The 22,602-nt window shown below is 37.2% G+C and overlaps 1 protein-coding gene across 50 annotated transcripts in view; it reads right to left on the reverse strand.

Moving 5' to 3' along the window:
- The window catches only part of ank2b (ankyrin 2b, neuronal), a 245,000-nt gene that overhangs the window by 22,938 nt on the left and 199,460 nt on the right, over window positions 1-22,602 (reverse strand). For 22 of the 50 annotated variants that reach the window (XM_073906471.1, XM_073906470.1, XM_073906469.1 and 19 more), the window contains 10 exons: window positions 19,521-19,646; window positions 19,316-19,438; window positions 18,844-18,876; window positions 18,391-18,412; window positions 9,383-14,278; window positions 8,827-8,904; window positions 5,548-5,679; window positions 5,066-5,212; window positions 4,477-4,651; window positions 4,313-4,385 (listed from right to left, as the gene is read on the reverse strand). In XM_073906471.1, coding sequence (XP_073762572.1) covers window positions 4,313-4,385; window positions 4,477-4,651; window positions 5,066-5,212; window positions 5,548-5,679; window positions 8,827-8,904; window positions 9,383-14,278; window positions 18,391-18,412; window positions 18,844-18,876; window positions 19,316-19,438; window positions 19,521-19,646 — 5,805 coding nt within the window. The remainder of the gene's footprint in view (window positions 1-4,312; window positions 4,386-4,476; window positions 4,652-5,065; window positions 5,213-5,547; window positions 5,680-8,826; window positions 8,905-9,382; window positions 14,279-18,390; window positions 18,413-18,843; window positions 18,877-19,315; window positions 19,439-19,520; window positions 19,647-22,602) is intronic. The other 28 variants (XM_073906503.1, XM_073906500.1, XM_073906499.1 and 25 more) reach the window with 5 other exon arrangements.

Below are 22,602 nucleotides of genomic sequence, written 5' to 3' on the forward strand. Positions count from 1 at the left end.
CATCTTCTGTATTGTCTGAGCACAGTGACTGAGGTGAACACGATCTATGTCCTGTTGCTGGCAAAGAACTATGAGAGAATAATGCCAATAATTCAGGTACAGGCGAGTCAGGGGGCAATGGTCTAATCTCAGAATCTGATATTATAGACTGAGGAGAGTCAGATCTTTGCTCTGGATTGAGGTCAGACTGGTCAAAATGGCTTTCAAGATCCAAAGTGTCTGGTTCTGGGGAGGTTGGTTGTGAGCCTATAAACGGCATGACCAATGTGTGTGTAGTTAGTGTGAACTCCGGTACAGGGGAATCAGGAGAAAGGGGTCTGTTTTCAGTAACTGATATGATTGACTCCAGAGAGGACCTTCTAAGATCGATCATCATGTCATCAAATAAATCAGTTTCTATCTCTTTGTCTGATAGTACTGACTCAGGGGATAAGGACTGGCAGCGTGCTGCTGTTATGAGTTCAAAGTGAGATGTACAATATTGAGGTATTGGAGAATCTGATATAGATATTGGTAAATCAGGAGAAAGAGGTTCATCAGTTGATTCTGGAGTGGACACTGAAGTTAAAAGATCTAGTTCATGTTCCTGCTCTGACAATATAGAATCATTGGACGAGGACCTAACATACAAATAATTTACAGGAATAAATTCAGTTTTTTCTGTGAAATATTGTGGGACTGGAGAGTCTGGAGAAAGCACCCTAAACTCATTAACTGAGGTTTCTGATGATGGTGTGGATCCTCTAAAAATATTTTCTTCAGTAAAAAGGTCTTCAAAATATGATTCATATTCTGTATTATTTGAGCACAGCGAATGAGGTGAACCAGATACATCACCCACTACTGGGAAGATACTATCACAAAAAGGTCCGCTGAATTCGGTTACAGGTGAGTCAGGAGATAGTGGCCTGAATTCATTAACTGATGTTACTGATTCTGGAGACATGGGTCGACACTCAAATTCTTCAGGGATGTCATTCAACTCAGGCGATTCTGGAGATATTGGTCTAAATTGATAAAACTCATAGTTAGACACTGTTGGAGTTCTATAATGTGAAGGAGATGGGTATCTTTTTAGTGGATCATGTAAAACCTCAGCTTTTTCTGCAGCAGTTGTGGTCTCATCATCACTATACTTCAAAACAGTGAGCCCGGAGCAAAATGTCTTGCCCTTGTATTGTGGATCAAATATCTTAGCAATAAGATTATTAAACATAGGCTTTGGCAATTTACTCAGATTTTCTTCCTCACAGTGTAGTGTTTCAGCAGGAAAAATATGTAATATTTTCTGTGAGTTTGTTCCCTCATCTTTAAAAGTAACACTTTCTACTATAACTGGGGACAAAGGAACATAATGAGGCTCTACAATTAAGGATTCTGGGGATTCTGATCTGGGTTCACAGATGAAGGGATCACACTGTGAATATTCAATATCAGAGGTTTCTATTTCAGGAGAGGAGTCTCTATGGATTCCAAATGGCATGACACTGAAGAGAAATGGGGTATCAAACACAGGTATAGGTGAATCAGGTGAAAGGAATCTGTGCTCATTTATTGATTCAGGAGATGATAGTCGAATGTCACACAGTTCTTCTGAAACTGGTGTGCTTTCATTGTCTGAGATCCCTGACTTTTCTGAGTCAGACCAATACACCTCAGCATACATGGAACACTCCCACAATGTTTGAGTAAAGCTGGGAAGAGGAGAATCAGGGGAAAGACATCTCTGAATTTTGTCAGATAGAGTTGAGTCAGGAGATGGCGTACGACTTCCAGCTAGACACTCTAATGATATCAAATCAGAGTCTACATCTGAAACTTCAGACTGATTTGATGGTGATTTGTATCCTTTTACAAATGCTGTGTAGCCATTTTGCACTTCTGTTACAAAACAAGGTATTGGGGAATCGCAGGAAAGGGGTCTGTGTTCATCTATTGACGTAAATGATTCTGGAGATGATAGTCGAGTTTCACAGAGCACTTCTGAAATCGGTGTGCTTTCATTATCTGACATCCTTGACTCTTCTGAATCAGACCAATACACCTCAGTAGACATGGAACACTCCCTCAATGTTTGAGTAAAGCTGGGAAGAGGAGAATCAGGAGACAGGCATCTCTGGTTATTGACTGACACAGTTGATTCAGGAGAAGATGGTCGACTTCCAACTTGACACTCTAATGATACCAGGTCAAAGTCTACATCTGAAACATCTGACTGATATGATGGTGATCTGTATCCTGACTTGAGTGCTGAAAAATCATTGTGCACTTCTGTTACAAAACAAGGTATTGGGGAATCACAAGAGAGAGTTCTGTGCTCATTTACTGATGCAAATGATTCAGGAGATGATGGTCGACTTTCAGGTAGTACTTCTGATACTGGATCGTTATCATTGTCTGAGATTACTGACTCAACTGAATCAAAACTATATATTTTAGTAAGCAATGAACATTCTAGCAGTGTAGCAGTAAAGCTGGGAAGAGGAGACTCAGAGGACAGGCATCTCTGGTTATTGAGAGATGCAGTTGATTCAGGAGAAGATGGTCGACTTTGAACTAGACCCTCTAATGGTCTAAGATCAAATTCTACATCTGAAACATCAGAGTGAAATGATGGTGATCTGTTTCCTGACATGAGTGCTGAAAAGTCAGTTTGTACTTCTGTTACAAAACAAGGTATTGGGGAATCGCAAGAAAGTACACTATATTCATTCAGTGATTGAATTGACTCAGGAGATGATTGCCTTAATTCAGTCAAGAATTCAGAAGTAGATGGAGTATAATTTTCAAAGATGCTCTCGGTGGATGGCTCCCTCTCTAAAATGTCAGAACTGATGGACACAGGAGACCAGGATCTATTTGATTCTGGTGTTAATGACCGACATAAAATCACAGAGCCAGGTGAAATAGTTCTTTCTGTTTCATCAGAAACCAGCAAATAAGACATTCCAAGTGTATCTTCTGCAAGAGGGGCCACTGCTTCAACATGTATTGTAAATTCAGGCATGTCATTTTCAAAAGCAGTGGGCAAAGGCGTACCTGGTCTAAAATCTGGCAATGGGGAGTCAACAAAGAAAAGAGGGCTGCCATTCAGTGAAGTTACAGATTCAGGTGAAGATACTCTTAATTCAGCCATTAAAATGGACGAGTCAGGTGAAGAAGCTCTGTAATCAAATGGTATTGGAGAGTCTAAAGGCAAGGATACTACTGATTCAGGTGATGATGATCTATATTCACATAATGTCATTCCAGGGTCATAAACATACTCATACTCTATATCTGGTGACAATAATTTTGGCTCGCCTTGGCATGTTAAAGGTGTAAGAGGTCTATAATCTGCAACTTCCGATGATATAGAGGTGTTATATTTTGTTTTTGCACACTCAACATCTGTGGTTAAATTAGTTGGTACAGTTACTTTGATTCCTGCTTCTGAAGAACCAGAAACGGATATTGGACATGACAACATATGTGACTGCTCAGTAACTGAATCAAGTGACATTTGATTGAGCACAGAGGGAGTAATCTTTGCAATGCCGCTCTCAAGTGCCACAGATATAATAGGTTGTTGATCTAAGTTTTGTACACCTTCAGAAGACAATTCAGTGACTGCCATTTGATTGAAATAAATATCTTTGGAAGCATCTGAAGCCTCATTTACACAAGTAGAGCTGACGTTACAGTTGATTTCAATTGCAGATGAAATATCACTTTCAAGGGATTTAAAAGTCTCTACAGTTGCACTCTTTTCATGCAGCTGAGGTGAAACATAACTTTCACCAAAAAGTGTCCTATAAAATCTGTCAGAAACTTCATCAATATGGCGCTTTATATACTCCTCATTCTGACCTGGTTTCTTTGGAGCCTCATTTTCATTTGGTGTAAATGCAGTTTCTATGTCTTCACTTGATGGAGATGCATTAGGCTTTGTTGTACAGGAGACATGTGAGGCACTATAATCTTCAGAATCTTGCTTGAGTTCCACAGACAACTCATTGAAATCTGGCTCAGCATTCTCAGATTCCAACAGGGTGTGTCCGAAATCTGACAATGTTATTTGTCTCTGCTTCAGTTTGTAACTTTCCATTAAATGAAACATTGGAACATTCTGTTCATCATCCTGTTGAGTGGAAGCTGGGGTAAATTGACCCCCAGCTGCTCCTAACTCTTGGAGAGGATCACCCACAGTTAATATTTCATGGATATTTTTTGATGATTCATCAGGAAGGGTACCACCTTTGTAAACTGGATCATAAACATGAGACTGCAGTCTCCAGGGAACAGTTTTGTACAGGGTGAAGAAGGGACTTACTTGCTTGATAGTGCCTGGAAATTGTTGCCTCAGTCCAACCATTTCAAAACTGTGTGTAGAGTCTCCAACCACCCTAAAAAATTTTGAATAAAATTTAAATGACCCACTGTATAATAATATAATAATATAAATATTTTTGTACAAGTTATTGGGAGTTGACTTACACTGAACTCGTCACTTTGTCGGGCAGCTCTTTCTGAGAATCACCCAGGGAAGATGCATTAAGGGAGAGATCCTCTATAGATGCCACCACAGGCACAAGTTCTGATCTTCTTTGACTAACATCTGCTCGTCGACCTGATCTGGGGCTGTCCATGTCCTCCTGTAAGGCTGAAAAACCTGCAAAAACAACAGTTTCTAAATGTACCGCCCAAGTTATATTTTTCAATGAAGTGCAGTGAACCATCATTTTCTATATAGTGAATAATGTGATAAAGTAGATGATGTTACTTTGCAACTAATAGTAAATTAACATTAAAATACAAGTAGATGGCTAGGTGAGTGCAATAAGCTGAAATCTTTACTTATTATTCATACAATGTCTGTTGGGCAACCATTCAAATTAGATGATGGCATATATTAAGTGGATTTTTGACTAAAATTTTAATAGGTGATGGTTGACAAGCAGTTAAAAATTTCCTTGGATTAAAACATAATTTCTAAAAGCGAAGATTAAACTAAACAGTTACAAACATTTTTTTTTAATCCAAAGCAATACCAAAGTAATAAGTTGTAAGTTATTATCATCCATACCTTCACTATGATCCAATGATATGGTTTGCTCAATTTCTGCATAGGTGTGTGATGAGTGGTCTTGACTGGACTGGATTATTTTTGTTTCGATGAGATGCACAATGTCCATACGATTTATTTTTGTGAGTGTCTTCATTAAACTGTTCTCTGTTCAAGAAAATAGAGATATGGTATGAACATGCTTGTCTACTAGAAAGCAACACAATGAGATTTGTACAGAGCAGATTGATTAATATCTTAATATCTACTTAAGGCAAAATGAGTGATTCATAGGTCTACTAATGCTTTGTTTAGAACTGTCAATGTTGAGCCATATAGCTGCTAAGTTATACATTTATTCAACAATGGCAAACCCAAATAAAAACTGTAATACTTATTTACTGTACACTGAACTTAGGTGTTATGTTGATGTAGCATTGAGTGATCTGGTAAAAAGAACATGTCAGGAAAAAAAGATAAAGGAAAAATGGACTTTGTCTCACCTGAAGCATTTTTTCCCTCCCTTTCTTTCCATAGTCTTATGAGGGCATGGCTTTGGTCTTGTAAGGAATTTGGATTCTCATTTCTTATCTGATTGATCTGTACATCACTAAATTCAAGTTCTCGAGCCAATTCTGATGGGAAAAAGTCAAGAAAAAAATATTTAATTCCCATTAGCAATGTACCCATATGAAATAAAATGCTCTTATGGATAAAATGCAGCATACAGAAACATAACAAAAATACATATGATATAATTTATATGGTTTGCCCAAAAAGCAAACCAATGACATTAAATCATTTTACAATTTTTAACCACAACATCTTTATTTCAAGAGTTTACACTTAGCTGATAATTGATGATAAAGTGTGTTTGGCAAGCTGTGCTGGGAGAGAACCCTGAGCTCAAAATATCCTTAAGCTCGGAGCTCCCTCCTGTTTGAAAGATGAGAAGGGAGTTTGAGCTCAGGTAGGTCTCGAGAACTCCCCTGCTTGTTATTGAGCTAGGAATTGCTGAGATACAGCTGACTAAGAGTTTGTCTATGATGCCACATTGGATTAGTCAATTTACTTATAGTTATGTCTTTGGACGGTGGGAGGAAACCGGGGAAACCCGGGGAAAACCCACGCAAGCATGGGGAGAACATGTAGACTCCACACAGAAACACCAACTGGCTGGAAATAACTTAAACTCGTGGCATTATTGGTGTGAGGTAACAATGCTAACCACTAGGTCGCTGTGCTGCCCTTGCTGTAAAAGAGGGAGGAGTAGGGGTGAAAGGGGGGATTCTTTAAGACAAAGATGACTGAAGTGGAAAACTTTATTTATAGTGAGTTATGCCGAATTAAGACTGCATGATTTTCAAAGTAGTCATGTCACAGATGTATTCACACTGCATGACCATTTGGGTTAGCATTCTGTCGGTGCTGTGTTTAGACTGTAGGATGGATCAGTGACAGGAGAGTTCAAACTGCATAACTTTACAATAGGAAGAATCACAGACAACTTTCACAAATCTCACAACCAAAGACTGTAAAATATATGGACGTAGCATCCATGACGTCACCCATAGGTTTCTGAAGAGCGCAAAAGAAGCCACAAGTAGGCACAGCCAATCGTCACCATTTTGTTTGCACATCATTGGACCCACGGCGGTATACCAAATAAGGGCAAAGAGGCGGAGAGTGAGCGGAGCTACAGACACCTGGTGGCATTTTGCTTGGACGTGGCCTAGACACACTTTATTTTGGGAGAATGCTTAATACTTTATCACCTGCGACTCGTTTGTGTTCTGACCACATGTGCTTGGCTGTACACTATATCAGTAAAGTGTTTAGACTTTTAAAAACACTGTAGTAATACATTGAGCCACTAAGTATTGTTCTTATGACGTTTTTCAATAGGAGGAAAACGCAAATTACTTCCAAACACTTCAGATATAGTCATGTGTTAGTAAATGCAGGACTATTGATGAAATTCAGCATAACACTGTATGACAACGCTTCAGATGACTGTTCTAGAGTCTACAGCTATTCAATCTGTCAGATTCTTGAGTCCATTACAGCTCTAAATATAAATAGAAACGATAAATGATCTTAAATAAAACAAATACATGTATAGAGATGGTATATAAGTATATAACTTATACTCACATGGGAAACGGAGGCCACATGAATGGTTTGTGAGCACAATTAAGTGCACACAGCATGCCATGCTATCTGATACTTGCAGGAAACAAGTCCAAAGGCAGTTGACTGTGTAAAGCCACATAAAACAACACAGAAATACGATGAATATGCCAAAATCAGTGGCCAGTCGGAGTCAGCTGAGGTGACGTGACGGCGACCAGCGAGACCTAGCTGTCACTCAAGTGGCCACGCCCTTAATTATGCAAACTTAATATAACTTAATATAAAGGAAACGGATTAGTTATAAAAAAATTCACCCCCCTCAAATTTGTCATGAAGTGTAATATTAGCTGTTTTAACCAAAATCTTTTTTTTTGTACCAGGCTGTAAACACCTTTTTTTCTGCTGTAAAGTTGGCCATTCTAACAGTGGGCTCAATTGAAATTTGCTCTATTATGGAGCCAGGAGCGGCCAGGACTAGCAGACAAACAAACAACCAAACAAACGTGAGAAGTGACATAAAAATAATGCAAGGTTACGTAATATATCTTTTGTTACTACATAATGGATAAAGAAGGCTTTAGCTTTAGAAACTTGTGTTGCTCACCTGGCTTTTGAAGAGAATTAACAATCTTTCCTCCACGTTTTTTACTTTTCAACTTGATTGTGATATTGCTCAGATGACAAGTCAAACAGACACAGTGCTATGGCCAAATTTACACTAGTTTTTCCTCCATTTCTTGGGTCCATATAAACTGAAAATGAGCGCTTTCAACTTCTGCCCCAGCCTCCCGCTGGCCTGCAGGTACCCATACTAGTGAATGCTGCGCTCTCGTTGGCTGTAGGTGATGTTATTTTTATTCAGAACATGTCACACGACATGATTTGAATCACAGACAGCTCCAGATATTTAACATGCCAGCGACTCATCTGCAATTCTCTCATATCGTGTCCTTGATAGTTCATACTGTGTGATTGTCACTCACATGAATGAGCACCAATTTGCCTGTGATTTCAGGTATTTGTCAGCAATTTCTCAAAACCTGACGGCCCGTCAAAATCAGGGCTAAAATCATGCAGTCTGAACTCGGCATTAGGATTTGTCTGATTGGCGTGATATGTGTAACTGTTTTGTGGAACCAGCCGGTATCAGTCATAAGCATGTGATCCTCTTGAAATGAGTTTATAAATAAACCACACCTATATCGCTGGGTCTCTCTGACACTGTATTATGTTAATTTCTGTATAAAAGTGTTGACATAAAAATACCAATATACCAAGCAGTGGTTCCAGGACATTTTAAAAACAAGATACATCTTTGTGTTCTTAATGTATAACTCTGTCTTGTACATTTATACACTCGCATCATCTTGTGTAAACAAATCAGTATATGGATAATATATACACAAAATCATATTAACATAACCTGTTTATATGATTGCCACATTCTACTGTACCAATTCTTGGCCCCTTGATTGAAGAATTTCACATCAATTTACACATGCATATTCACAGTGAAACATTGAAATGAGCACAGATTATGAAGCACTCATACAATACACTATATAATAGTCTGTTAGCTCAGCAACAGGAAACCACTGGTACAGAGAATATTCTAAAACATTATTACAGTTTCCAGGTAATCTACCAACCTGACCAGCTGAAACCAAGGTGGTTTGCTATCACAGCCAGACGACTTTCTTTTCTGTCTGCCTCATCCTGTGGATCTACTGCAATATCCAGGAAAGCAGCAAAAAATACATAAGCACACACATCTAATACTAACGTTATTTTACAAATTAACATTTAGGATATGTTCACTGGCTTTCTCATGTTAAAAATTAACTTGGTTTATACTTTGTATTTCATACAATGAGGAAAGACAAGATAAATGATCAATAATATAAATAATTATCCTGGGATTTCTGAACATGTTTTAAATGTAACCAATTTAAACATAAACTTACATTAAGCCAGTGAATATACTGGCCAACAACACAAGATAAATACCCCCCAAAGCATTTGACTTTATGTTAATCATGGAATTTAAGTCAGATAAAGGGAAAGAGACAATGACATACATAGCCCAAACTTTAAAGAAGCACCACGAAGAGTTGAAGCATTAGTTACAAGACAGAGAAGCAGCACTTCACTGAGGTGCTGAGGCAGATGAGAAAGAGATAATGGGCCCCAAGAGATGGGGGATACCTTGACTTCGGACTTTATCAGCAGGGATTCGTTCCATCTGCGTCTCAACAGGGTTGTCCCATCTGGGCCTAATGACCAAGGGATCTTCAGGGAAAGGCATTTTCATGTCAAGGAAAGGTTCATTCTCTATTACAGAGACATCGATGGTGCTGCTTTCATCATCTGATAAGACAGCAGCCTCCTGTTTGTCTTTCTCTGCCTGAGCCAAACTCTCTACTACCTTAGCTGCCTCTTGACTAATCTCTTCAAAAAATACAACAGGCTCTTTATTTGTATGAGTGGGGCGGCCCTTTTTTTGTTTTGCTGGTGTGGATGTTTGAATTGGCTGACCGGGCTTTCCCCTGACAGGTAGTCTTGAAGGAAGTGTCTTAGTTGTACTGGATAGGTCAGTACTTGTTGGACGATTCTGGTCCTTTTTGGCTGGTTTCTTGCTGGAATCACTTTCACAGAAGCTCTTTGCTTTGGAAGACTTTGTTATAGTGGGTATTAATGGGCCTGTGTCTGTGTCAGATTTTCTCCTCGACTGAGGTTTTATGGGCAACTTTGACTTTTTATCCTTGGCAGGTTCTAATAGTTCAGACCGGAGGGAGTTTGCCTTAACAGGGATTCGGGACTTTGGTTTCTCCTCCTCTTTGGAGGATGACATATTTTTTTTAGATGTAGTGGATGGAGAGGCTGCAGTGTGAATTTTAGAGCCAAGTTTACCATGAGATTCTTTCTTTTCAGGGGTTTTGGGTTGCTCTATAACTGAGTGCTGATCCTCTGGGGAAGAATCTGAGGACTCTTGTTCCTGCTGCGAATGAACTGATCTAGTAACTGTTGACACTGCTGTCTGAATACTGGCTATGACAGTGTCAGAGGAACCAGAATCAGATATTAAATGACCCTCACTAATAACTTTGTCTGATTTAATCTCTACTTTTTCAGACACTCCTTGACCTTTTTCTGAGTCTGTTTTGATGGGGGTTTTAGGCTTTGAGAGATCTGACTGTTTCGCTGTAGCGGAACGTACAGATAAATCTGCAGCCACTTTAGGTTGGTCTTCCTCCTCCTCTGCTTTTATTTGCAAAGAGAGGTTACAACCAACCTCCTTCTCAGCATCACCAGATGCTCCACCCGATTCATTTCCTCCTTCTTCAGCTACACCTTCCATAATGGGGTGCTCTATTTGATAAAATGCAAACCCTTCCTCCTCGTAACTCCTCTTTGTCATGTCTATTGCACCACTTCTTGTCATCTCAAAAAGTTTTCCCTCTTGAAAAAGGAAAGGGTTTTGTTCACTTGTTGGTGTACCATCCTCAGTAGGTGTCCTTGCTGGTGTTGTGTCTGGGGTCGCCCCTTGGGAATGCCGATCTACGACAAGACCCAAGATCTTTTGCTCTTCCTCTTTGACTCTTGCTGCAAATGCTTCATCATCTTCACGCATTGAATTCCAGGAATCTGTTTCTGCTTTTGCTGTTACTCCTCTAGATTCAGTCTTAGGAGGTTCTTCCTCACCATCATCTTCCTCTGTGTCATCATAAATACATATTTCTGGTTTAAAAGTTTCTTTGTTTTGTCCAATAATAACTGGCATAGAATCAATATTTAGGCTGCTGCTACAACTATCATCATATGATGTCCCTGCATGTCTCATATAATCACCTTTAATTTCATCTGTTACATTACGCTCTTCCTGACTTGCCAATTTATCAACATTCTGAAAGTTAGCTGCCTGATTTTGCATTTCATGACTATAAATTTCTTCACTTTCATTTATTTTTTGTTTTGCTAAGCTTTGCTCTTTTTGTTCATCAGTTATATTTGCAGCCAAATTACTCCTGCTTGAGGCAGTTTTGTTAAGCTCTGCTAACTCTGACTTAACACATTCCTGGTTAAATTTCTCACTATGAGATTCTTGAGGATGTGGTTTTATGGTATGCTTTTCTGTGACAGACTGAGGTCTCCTCATTGCTGATTCATCTGAAGATGCTGCACTGTGGGCCATGGTTTGTTGAATGTCCTCAGCTGTTTGGGGGCTCTTATGTATACCTGCTGGAAAAGGAGAGGGAGGTTGTACTTTAATGATCGGTTCAACAGACCGTGCTATCTCTGAGGCTTGTTTGGATTCAATAAACCCAACATCATCCACAGAGGATGTTTCATGTTTGGACACAAGACCAAACAATGTGATGATCTCCTGCCCTATATCAGACACTACCAAGGTCTGAGAGGCTTCACTATCTTTTCTACTGTCCCTTTTGTCTTTTGCATCTTGTTCCATTTCATCAAATGTTTTTATTTTGGCAGCCATTTTAAACATTTCTTCCTCTGGAGTAAATTTTCTCTGTGTCAGGTCACACTTCAACTCATCATCTTCTACTGTCTCCTCTGGAATTACTGATGCCTTAAAGGGAACAATCAGGACCATGGGGTCGGGGGGTTGGGGATTGACCTCATAACTTACCTCTTCAGAACTTGGTGTGTCAGGTGAGAGAGGACTCTTACCAGAACTTGTCATCAGGGATGCCTGCTCACAACTGTCATCGTCGACATTAGCCTCCTGTTCTTTGAGCATTCTATTACGCAAACTGTCTGGGGGGATTTGAGGGGCTTTGGAGGATGTCAGGGGCCCTGTGGTCACACTGGGTTGTTCTACAGTAGGTGGAAAGGCCAGGTTGCTTTTCATCTCTATAGGACTGTTTTCTAAAGAGTCACAGCATGGGGATTCTTTTGTTGGACTAGGTTCAATAGAGTCTGGGGTTTTATGGGAAGAGTTGTCCTCCATCAAGGGACTACCCTCTAAAGAGTCCTTGTGGCTAATATTAAAAGAGTCATCAGCTACTGGACTAAGGGTCTCTGAATCTTGGTGTCTAAGAGGCAGCACTAAACCACCATGATCCTGTGTAGCTGCCCTTAAGGTCAGACTGTCAGCAAAGGTTGGTGTTGGTTGACCATCACATGATTCATCATCACTCAAAAAACTCTCTAGTGTTTCAGAGGGTCTTTTGGTCAATTTTCGAGATTTGGATGACTTGGTTGAAATAGAAACAATGTCCTTATCAACAAATGTTTGTTCACCCCCAAAGTTCACCCCTTTTTTCCTATGAGGAATACACATAGACTCACTTTTTGTTGGTTCATCCACTGCTTTGCTCAGTGCTGGATGATGAACTGTAGCCTCAGATGCCTGTTCAATTTTTGTCTTCATCTCAGCAGAAAATGAAACAGATACTTTACTTGTTTTGGCTTTATGTGTGTCTGCTGTGGAATTTGAGGCTTTTGCAAGTATAGACTGAGATGCTTTTTGCTGAGGTGATAACGAGAGGCTCTCAGGGCTTGTTTCTGGAGTTTCAGCCATGCCTTCATGTTTACAACTTTCTTCAGAGCTCAATGGAGCCTCCACTTCAGCAAGACTGGCACTTGGTGAGTCGACCAACGCTTCAAGTTTAATGCTGTCAGAGCTGTCATTAAATGTACCATTCTCTGTACCATTATCAGGTAAAAGATCACTGGCATGTTTGGACACATTTTGAGCAATAGCTGTTGTCATGCTTGATTGTTGACCCGCTGATTCTACTCCAAAAACCAAACCCTCCCCACTCCTTTCTTGTTTACATACATGACTCTTTTGATTTTCTTTTGCATCTTTATCAAAAACTTCTTTTTCTTCATGGTGTTCGACAGGCCTTGAAACATCAAGAGATACTTCACGTGAGGATGAGTGGGGAAGACATTGGGAATTTGTAGTCTTAGCTTCTGATTTAATCATTGTTGTGTGTTCTGTTTTGGAAGGTCCTTTGTGTTCAAAGAGGCCAGACTTTCTTTTTGAGGGGTCTTGGCCAGTTTGAAATGCTCTCATTAGTTCTCTTACAGACATGGTTTCTTCTAGCCTTTCAGGCTCAGTTTTTGGTGACTTAGAAGATGACTGTTTCTGGGGTAAAGAAGTTTTCTTTAGACCTGTTGTTTTTTGGTCTTTGAGAACAGATGTTTTGGCTTCAGTGGATTTAAATGGAGGTTTTTGGCTTGTCTGTTTTTTATGACCTTTTTGTTCTTCCTCTACTTTCTTCTGAAGAGCTTTGACTTTCTCTTTGATAGGACCAATTGGTGTCTCCTCGACCACTGGGGATACAGGGGACTTTTTTTGATCTCCAGGGACAGGTAAGAAGGCATCCTCTTCTGATGCCTTTCCAGCACTCTTACTAGCGATATTTTCTTTTGTGCTAATGGACTGGGTTTCATCTGTGTGTCCTTGAGGCCCTTTCCTTCTGACAGGCTTTTTTATTTCCGTTGTATGGGCTTTAGTGTCTTTTGCCATCGTAGGAACAATTTTTCGACCACCTCTGCGCAGAACAACCTCAGTGAACCTTTGCTGTGAAGATGTCTCTTGAGATGCAGGGGCATCCAATAAGTATTCTTTAACTTCACCAATGGGAATGCCAGATCTCTCTCTAGCACCCTTTGGCCTCTGTGATCCTCTGTTGACTCTAACTTCCTTTAGAAGTGCTTCTTGAGATTCAAAGGCAGCCATCATTTTGGCTTCTTCGATTTCACTTTCTGTTAAAAGAACCCACTCCTCATCCTTTCTGTATCGACGATGCTCTGTTTTTGCAGACTCTTCCTTCTCACATGTTCCACTTCTTAAAATTTCACTAACTTTTTCCAAATCTTCTTTGACTTTTTCCATTATCTCAAAAGGCTCTGCTGACACCTCCTCCACCCCCTTTCCTAAATAATCCCCTTGCATTGGCCCCGCTTTCTCTGAGGAATCAGTGGTCAAAATAGCAGTCATTTTGATAAGGTCTTGCTTCATCTCTGACACATCAGAGAGTAAATCTGGACTTGCAAGGGCAGGAGAGTCTCGGATCAAGTGCGTTTTCAGGATTGATGTTTCAGTTGTTTCAGTGTCGTCGTCATCTTCCATTTGGATGTCATTTAAGGAGCAAATTAACCAAAATTTAAATTAAAGAGACAGAGATTGGAAAAGGAGATAAGGGATAAATTCAGATTTTTAAAGCTCAGAAGGCATCCGAATGACAAAAAAGGGGTAAGTGGATTGTGGGAGGATGTCTAATCGACTTGTGGGAGAATAACAACTGCAAAGCAAATGCTAAACAAATTTTAAAGACAACAGAAAAATAAGCAAATAAAAACTTGCTTATTTTAAATTTTGTTAAACAGCACACTCACAGACAAACACAAATAAAAACTACTACATGATTAATAAAAGGGAGACAAAAATAAGCCAACCAAAACACAGAGACATACACTGAAAAACAGAAACACAAAATAGACACTGCTCAAGATGTAAAACTCATGTCTACAGAAGAAAGAGAGAGACAAAGAGAGAATTTAAGAATGAACTTAATAAAACCCGAACTCATCAAAAATATTTAATGTCCTTTTTTAAAGAAAGCCAGTGATATGCAACTGAAAATGAACTGCAAAGGTGTTTTTTTAAATTTGAATGAAATCCATTAATCCATTATCCCTAAAATCAACCTAAACAAAATATTTAATCAAACTTCAACTAAAAGTAAAATACTGAAATGAATTATTTTAGTGTTAGTAGTGGAAATGATGGAAAGTGTCATACTAAGAGCATTACTCAGGAATAATTCACATACACAAGACAGCATTCCAAACATTCACCATTTGCGTTAATTTGCTCTGTAAATAAAAATGTTAATGTGTTGCAAGTTAGATTTATATTCCAGTTACTACGCAAATATGAACATTAGTCTAATGTATGCACTCCACATTACATAGTGTGGTGATTCAAATATTTATTAAAGCAATATTAAGAAAGCTATACAATAGTAATGACCAAATGATAAAGCCATATACCTAAGAAAAAAATTACTATATTCTTATAAGCTTACTATATTCTATACTCTATTCTATACTATTACTATACTATTACTATATTCAAACTTTAATTATTTGTAAATTCATTTAAAAAGTGAAAAAAAAAATCATCTGATTAGACTGGCATACATAAAAAAACACTTTATGCAGAAGCATTAAAATAGGTACTAAAGAGGGTGACTCCTACACATTTACTGTAAATGAGAATGACAATTTGCTTTGCAGACTGTTATTGTGTTTAATGAAGGGAATATGGATCTAAAACAGGGGAAAACAAACATCACCACAGTATGAATGAAATTCTTTGTATGTACATAATTATGCACACAATCATTTCTCTATTATGATTTGTGAACCTATAGAATAATTATAAAACTTGCTGTATCACCTAAAGCAGTGGTTTTCAGTCCAGGTCCTGCAACCTTCTGCACATGTCATGTATTTTTCTTAGTTAACAGGGAGTTTTAAAGATTAAAAAGATAAAGTTGCCAGAGCAATGGATCACCAGGACTAGGACTCAGAACCACTGGCCCAATGAGGATGAAAGCCTGGAGATAAGAGTCATTACAAAACAAGTGCTCTTTTGACTACTATGGAGTTAAAGGAAACGTCCACTTTTTTGTAAATATATTCATTTTACAAAACTCCTACAGTTAAACAGGTACGTTTTACTCTTTTAGAATACATTCTGGCAGGAGCACTTTTAGCTTTGCTTAGAATAAATCATTGAATCCATTTAAACCATTAGCATGTTGGGGTGTGATAAGACGCATGTCCCACAAGACAAGATGAGACACGAGACTGGGTCTATAAGAACAGGATGAGATTTTTTAAATTTGATATACTTGATGATAAAAATATATTTTGAGAAATAGGCTTTTATTTAACTGGAAAAAAACAAGATACACAAAATATAGGTACATTTTAGAATAATTATGTACTATATGAAATAAAACTTCTATTTAAAAATGTGAACATTGCAAAAAGTTCTCAAAAACTGACATTTGCAATATAATAAATTATAAATTAAAATAAATATTTAAATATTTATTAACAATTAGAAATTATATGTGTTTAGCATTATGTTCTGTTGCTATTTCAAATTTGGCACTTTCTTTTTGTCTCGTTAGTAAAAGTAATCCCACCGCCAGCCACAGATGCAAGCAGATCTTACTTTTATCCCAGAAAGATTTTGCTGCTACTTAAGAACCATTTGTCCTGGGGTTTGTTCTTTGTACTTCGGTTAATTTATCTATTTGACAGATCTAGGATCTTTTATTCTTGATAACTGATCTCTGGCTAATTTGGTTCTTAAAACAAATTCGCGAATCTGATTAAGATGTCTGAATCAACTGATCTGAGATAACAGTGTGTGTTGTGAAGGACAGATCTATCGATCCTCAAAATCATGATCAGCAATGCAACCTTTGGCTGATGACACAGCAGCACAATGACATCATCTGATTAATAGTCAATTATCTATGTGAGCAAAATTACACAAAATTTGTTGTAAACGGTTTGCTAAATATGATATGCAATAACTTACCACCTTTGTTGTGGGGTGCAGGCTTTACACTTTCATGTGTCAAGAATATATTCTTTATTAGAGGATTTTCTTTATTTTAGTAGCCTTGGCCTGTTTCTTAATCAGTGTAAGAAATAACTGGCTGTTTAAATTAATTTAGCATCAAATAAGCATTTTGATATCGGTAAAGGTGTCTGCAACTTTTGTGATGCATCAAATCATCATCATATTATCTGTCGAAACATGTGCATGACTGCATAAATTATAATTCCTTAAAATAAAACTGTCGAATACTGTGCATGTCTGTTATCATAAACAAATTAAATTAAAGCTGGTACCTAAAAATATGATGCATTTGTCTATAAAAAGTCCATATTAAAAAATGTTCTCTTTGAACTCCTTGAGGAGAACTACATCATGACAGTTTTTGTACTTTTATTTCGGACTGCAGAATGCATAAGTTTGACTTATATTTTGTAATACTTTATATTTTTTAAAACCTATATAAATTATAGATATAATATAAATTATATATAATTCTTTTTATTTAATATTTTCCCAAGTCCATACAACTACTACTGTTAGAAAATTTGACCATTTGGTACATACTTCAGTATTACTTTCAGTATTACCTTCGCTTAAAATTACCTGATCAAATTCTGTTTATGTGAAATAAGCCTGCTCCCGAGCAGGTTTGAGCTACCAGACCTGTTGCTATGACAACAACTCTCAGATGAGTTTTGAAGAACGAAACGATCCTGAATCATGTCAAATCATCAATAAGCAAATCCAGCTAATTGAGTAATCTACGTACGGAGAACAGACGCCTGGTTCAGAGCCGGTACTTTAGGTGTTAAAAAATAACTTAACTCGAAATGCGTTTGTGCCAACAATGATGTTCTCGCGACACCATTCAGATCTTATGCCACGAAAGATCTAGCCACACCCCAATTAAATTACACTCAAAAAAATCAAAGAAGAGCTTTGATAATTTTACTTTTTAAACTTGATTCTTCTGTAGTTACATTGTGAAGAATGACATACAATTAATGCTATTTTGTAGGTCAATATGGCTAGAAACTATACTCTCATTTCAGCGTAATAATCAATAAACACTGCTGCTGTATTCCATGGCTGCAGCGGGCTCCTATGATATTATGTAGCACCTGAACATATTTCCCAACTAGGTAATCATGTAACTGCACTGCCTAATATCATTACACCCTCTGCAAGCAATGCAAAAATGAGCCTATTTACAAAAAAGTGGATGAATTCCTTTAAATATATTCTTTGTCATCTACTGTTAAATGTTAGATTTACAGGGAAAATTTCTGTTTAAAAATGACTCGTGCATTTTAATAAATTAATAGTCATGTTATGATGTATACAGTATATGAACGTGACAGACTTTACTATAATTTTGAAGTTTATATTAGCATCAATTACTCTGAAATTAATAGTTGTAAACCAAGTAATAGTTAACTCACTCAGACAAACATGAGGACTATATACAGAAGAAAGTTAATGTCATGCTCTTTGAGTTACTTTACAGCTGTGCAATTTCCAGTTAGTATATTTAATAGAAATTATGTGGTGCAAGACAACATGTTCTAGTTAATTAAACTAGATATCTTACATTTCCCAAGTGTTCGGCTTGTCTGTGAAGAAAAAAACAGGTGAAGACATTTCAATGGCATATATGCTATTAAGCAACAACACTTTTATGTAAGTGTAACACTGCTAGTTTACCTACACACATACTGCGAATTGTACTGTGTGTTGACTTTTAGCATTACAGCTGTACAATACAGACCATGTACAGTTATAAGAAAATGTGTGTAAACCCTTTAGCAGAATCATGAATAGCTATTAAAACAAGCAAATAATAAAATAAACAAATTTAGGGAGTCATTCATGAAATCCCAAGGGTTGTTTTTAAACATTTTCCCACTGACCACACAATAGCTTCTCTTTATATAAAAGAATAATAATAATATGATAATATAATATTAGAATATTATATTATATAACACAATAATGGAGGAAAGCAAAGAGCCTTTTGTTAATTAAAGTGCAAAATCGCAGTTACCTCCTCATCAGGTTCTTGATCTGAATCTGATTCCTTAGAGGAGCAAGAAGCAGCAAAAGAGGAAGAAAGATGGACAGAAGTACAGGAGAGACAGAAGGGGACAGAGAGCAGGCAAAGCAGTTATAACAGCAACAGAACATGTCTGAGGCCAGCCAGTGCAGTGTGGGGTGACAGCCATACATACGAAAACATACATACGCATTTATCAATTTTTTCAACTAAAGTGTTATAAATAAAGGAAACAAAAACGGCTCAAATGACAAGGCCTTCCAACAGCACCATATAAATAATTTGTGTCGGAATAATTCAATTTTGTGGTGTTTTAACTATGCCTGCAAAAGTCACTTTGACCTTTATATTAAACTATGCAGATATTGTGATATGTAACAATCATATCATGGCAAAGGAATGAACACAAAGCATGCAATTTTGCCAGAAATGCAAACAATAACAAAATATGGCATGAACTTACCTTAGAGTAAGCTGGCAGGGAAATGTTTAGATTGCATACTGCACCATGACTCAAAGTCCTAAAAGATCTCGGCTCTTTTGTGAAGGACAAGCGTCCACAAGGCTCTTGAGTGTTGTCTCGTATCTAAAAGTCATTGATCAAGAATACAGTTAAACCCTCATATGAATTTGATTGTTTTCCTCAGATTTAAGAAGTGTTGACTTACTTTGATGAAAAGCGCCAGTCGGTTTTCTTTAAAGGCATAGAAGCTGAAGACATGATGCTGACCACTTTTTGTTAGAGGAACCAGGTTTCCAAAACAGTCTACATATATGGGTTTTCCTTCTAATACCTAGAATGCATAATGACAGCAAGCATTTTAAAGACCATAAACATATTTGTGCTACAGTGAAAATATTTCTAAATCATCAATAGTTTAGACTATATTTTATACTTTATTTACAATACTGATTTGGATTATTTGCATGATTATGTGCTTGATGACCAACATGAACCAATAGTTTTATTTATTTTAAAATGTCTTACTGCCGTTTAGACCAGGGGTGGCCAATCCTGTTCCTGGAGAGCTACCTTCCTGCATATTTTAGTTGCTACCCATATCAAACACACCTGAACCAATTAATTAGGACCTGAACACCACGTGATAATTACAGGCAGGTGTGTTAATTATGGGTTGCAACTGAAATCTGCAGGAAGGTAGCTCTCCAGGAACAGGATTGGCCACCCCTGGTTTAGACAATAAAAACAAACAGCACCGATTTTAACATACTTTTAAATTATTGTTTTTCATTTCATTTTATTGTAAGTTCACCTGTGATTTCAACCAAAATTGCCGAAATGATATGTCATCTTTCATATTCAAATTATTTACAAAATGTTCATAAAAGCAGCAACACTTAACTTAATGATAGCCAAAACAAATCTTAAAGTTCAAAGTTTTATACGGATTAACAGGTTACTCTATTCACTTTTTTATTAGCCATTTTAATATGTTTATGCATCTTCAGAATACAATGAAGTTGTGTTTTTCCAATGTCCACTCATTCAAGGCTGTAAGAGCATGACTTTTCTAACTGATGTGTTTAAACTATGTGTTAAGAATTTACGATACACGTCTAGTTCTTGCACTGATGGATGATGTGTTTTTTAATTAGATCAGGGGTTCCTGATTTTTAGCCTGTGACCCCCAAAATAACAATGCCAGTGACTTGCGACCCCAAAATATCCCAGTGGTGGTTATAAATTTACAATGATTGCACGCACAACAATAAACCTATATAAACAAATGCATATTGACAACACAAAAAAAGTGCAACAGTCTAACGACCATATAATTTATATAGTCATTTATTAATTATACATATATAATTTCATTTCATTTAATAAATATAAAATTTTTGGTTTAATTTTGGAGACCTCCACTCAGAGATCATTCTCAATTTTCAGTTGTGGCCTGTGTTTATGTTTAATGTATTTGATTGCCATAAAGGTGTGAGAAAGTTTAACCTGGGCTGTTTCTCAATATGCATTCTTCAGTGCTCTTGGGTTCTCATGTAACGTCATCATCAACTGCCAAAGTTCAGTTTCAAAACTCAAGACCACAATAACAGAGGATGCATGAAAGTTCCCAGATGTGTTCTTAATATCGAGGATGCATCAATGTGGACTTAAGCACAAAACACGCTTGAGAAGTCCCAGAAGTCATTGCGGTTAAATAAAGGAGGTGGGAAGCGTAGCATTTTATATAGATTTATAATTAAAGTTCAGAGATATAACTTACTTATCTCAGGAGTTTCCCTAAATAAAACATCACAACGAGAATCTTTATAAAGGCATAAAGAGTAAAGTTGTTTAATTGTTGAAACTTGTATGGAAATTGTGAGAAGGGGAAAAACAATAAATAGTAATATGAATGCTTTAATGTTTAAATAATTTACAATTTAAAAATCACGTGAATGTCACATGATCATCAGGAAGAACCAGGATAGAACGCAACATCTCAGTTCTCATAGGACGCGTTCTCTGTTCTCGCGGTCTTTGTTCTTTTGAGGTAACTTGGCAGGACTGCTCTCCACAAGAACGGAAGTCCGTTCTCTGCATTCTTGAAACTGAAAAACAGCCCATGCATTATAAAATCAATCTGCTGCAGACGCTAGCAGACGCTAATTGCAGCTGTGTTGTTAATCTAACACAAACACACAATCTTATAAAAAAAATTATTGAAAGGCTGATGGCTTTTTTTTTGCATGTTGTTGTTTTTGTAACTATAAGCTATTTTTATCTTCTGTTGGTTATGGATAAAATGTGGCATTAATAGTTTAATAAATTTTTGGTCACACTTTATATTGATCCGTTTGTAGAATTTAGTAACATTGCATCGACATGCCAACTAATTTTCCTTAGATTATAAGTAGACTGTTAGGTTAGGGTTAGGGTTGGGGTTAGGGTTAGGCATAGTGTGAGTTGACATGTACTTGCCAGTTAGTTAAATGTCTGTTAAAGCAGCAGTATCAACATATATTAAGCAGACAGACTACTAAAACTCAAATGGACCATCAAAATAAAGTGTTACCAAATTTTTTTTACTTTTGGAAATTCCCATGTGGCCCCCTGTCAGTGTCCCGCCATCCCTCAGGGCATCCCCACCTCACTTTGGGAACCACTGAATTAGATTAGAGGTTGATGTTTTTCTCAAAATCCCCACAGGATGGCAGCATTTTTTGTAAATCCTAAATGACAAGTTGTTAAAAATTGTAGAAATAGTAGAGAAACCCTGTACAACTCATTATTAGCAAATCTATAGTTCAAAACACAAATTCAAATTTATTTTTAAGCATGTTTACAGTATGCATTGTCAGAGGAAATTAGAGTGAATGAAAACTTTCTGGATTACATAAACATGTTTGTAAACCTATACAATAACCGTTGTGTTTAAATTATGTTATTCATGCCATTACAACTAATGAGCAGTTTATAGTATGATATATATGCTGTGTCTGTGATTGTTAATTTATTTCCCAAATGTTTACTGAGTATTGTATATATTGTATAAATATAATGAATGTTGATGTTCAACAGTGGCTATAACTGTATCATAATCAATAAAGAAATCATGAATTCTAAGAGTATGAGAAAATCACTAAAAATATATAATGGAGAATAACGAGTTTAGGCCTAGTTACATCCCGTACTAAAGGGTTTAATGACTTGGCACAGACAAATCATTAGCTGAGTCTAACCCAGCAGCATGAAAATTCAAGTCATGATATTTGACTTCACAGTACAGT

The sequence above is a fragment of the Danio rerio genome, chromosome 7, assembly GCF_049306965.1.
Source record: "Danio rerio strain Tuebingen ecotype United States chromosome 7, GRCz12tu, whole genome shotgun sequence".
NCBI lineage: Eukaryota > Metazoa > Chordata > Actinopteri > Cypriniformes > Danionidae > Danio > Danio rerio.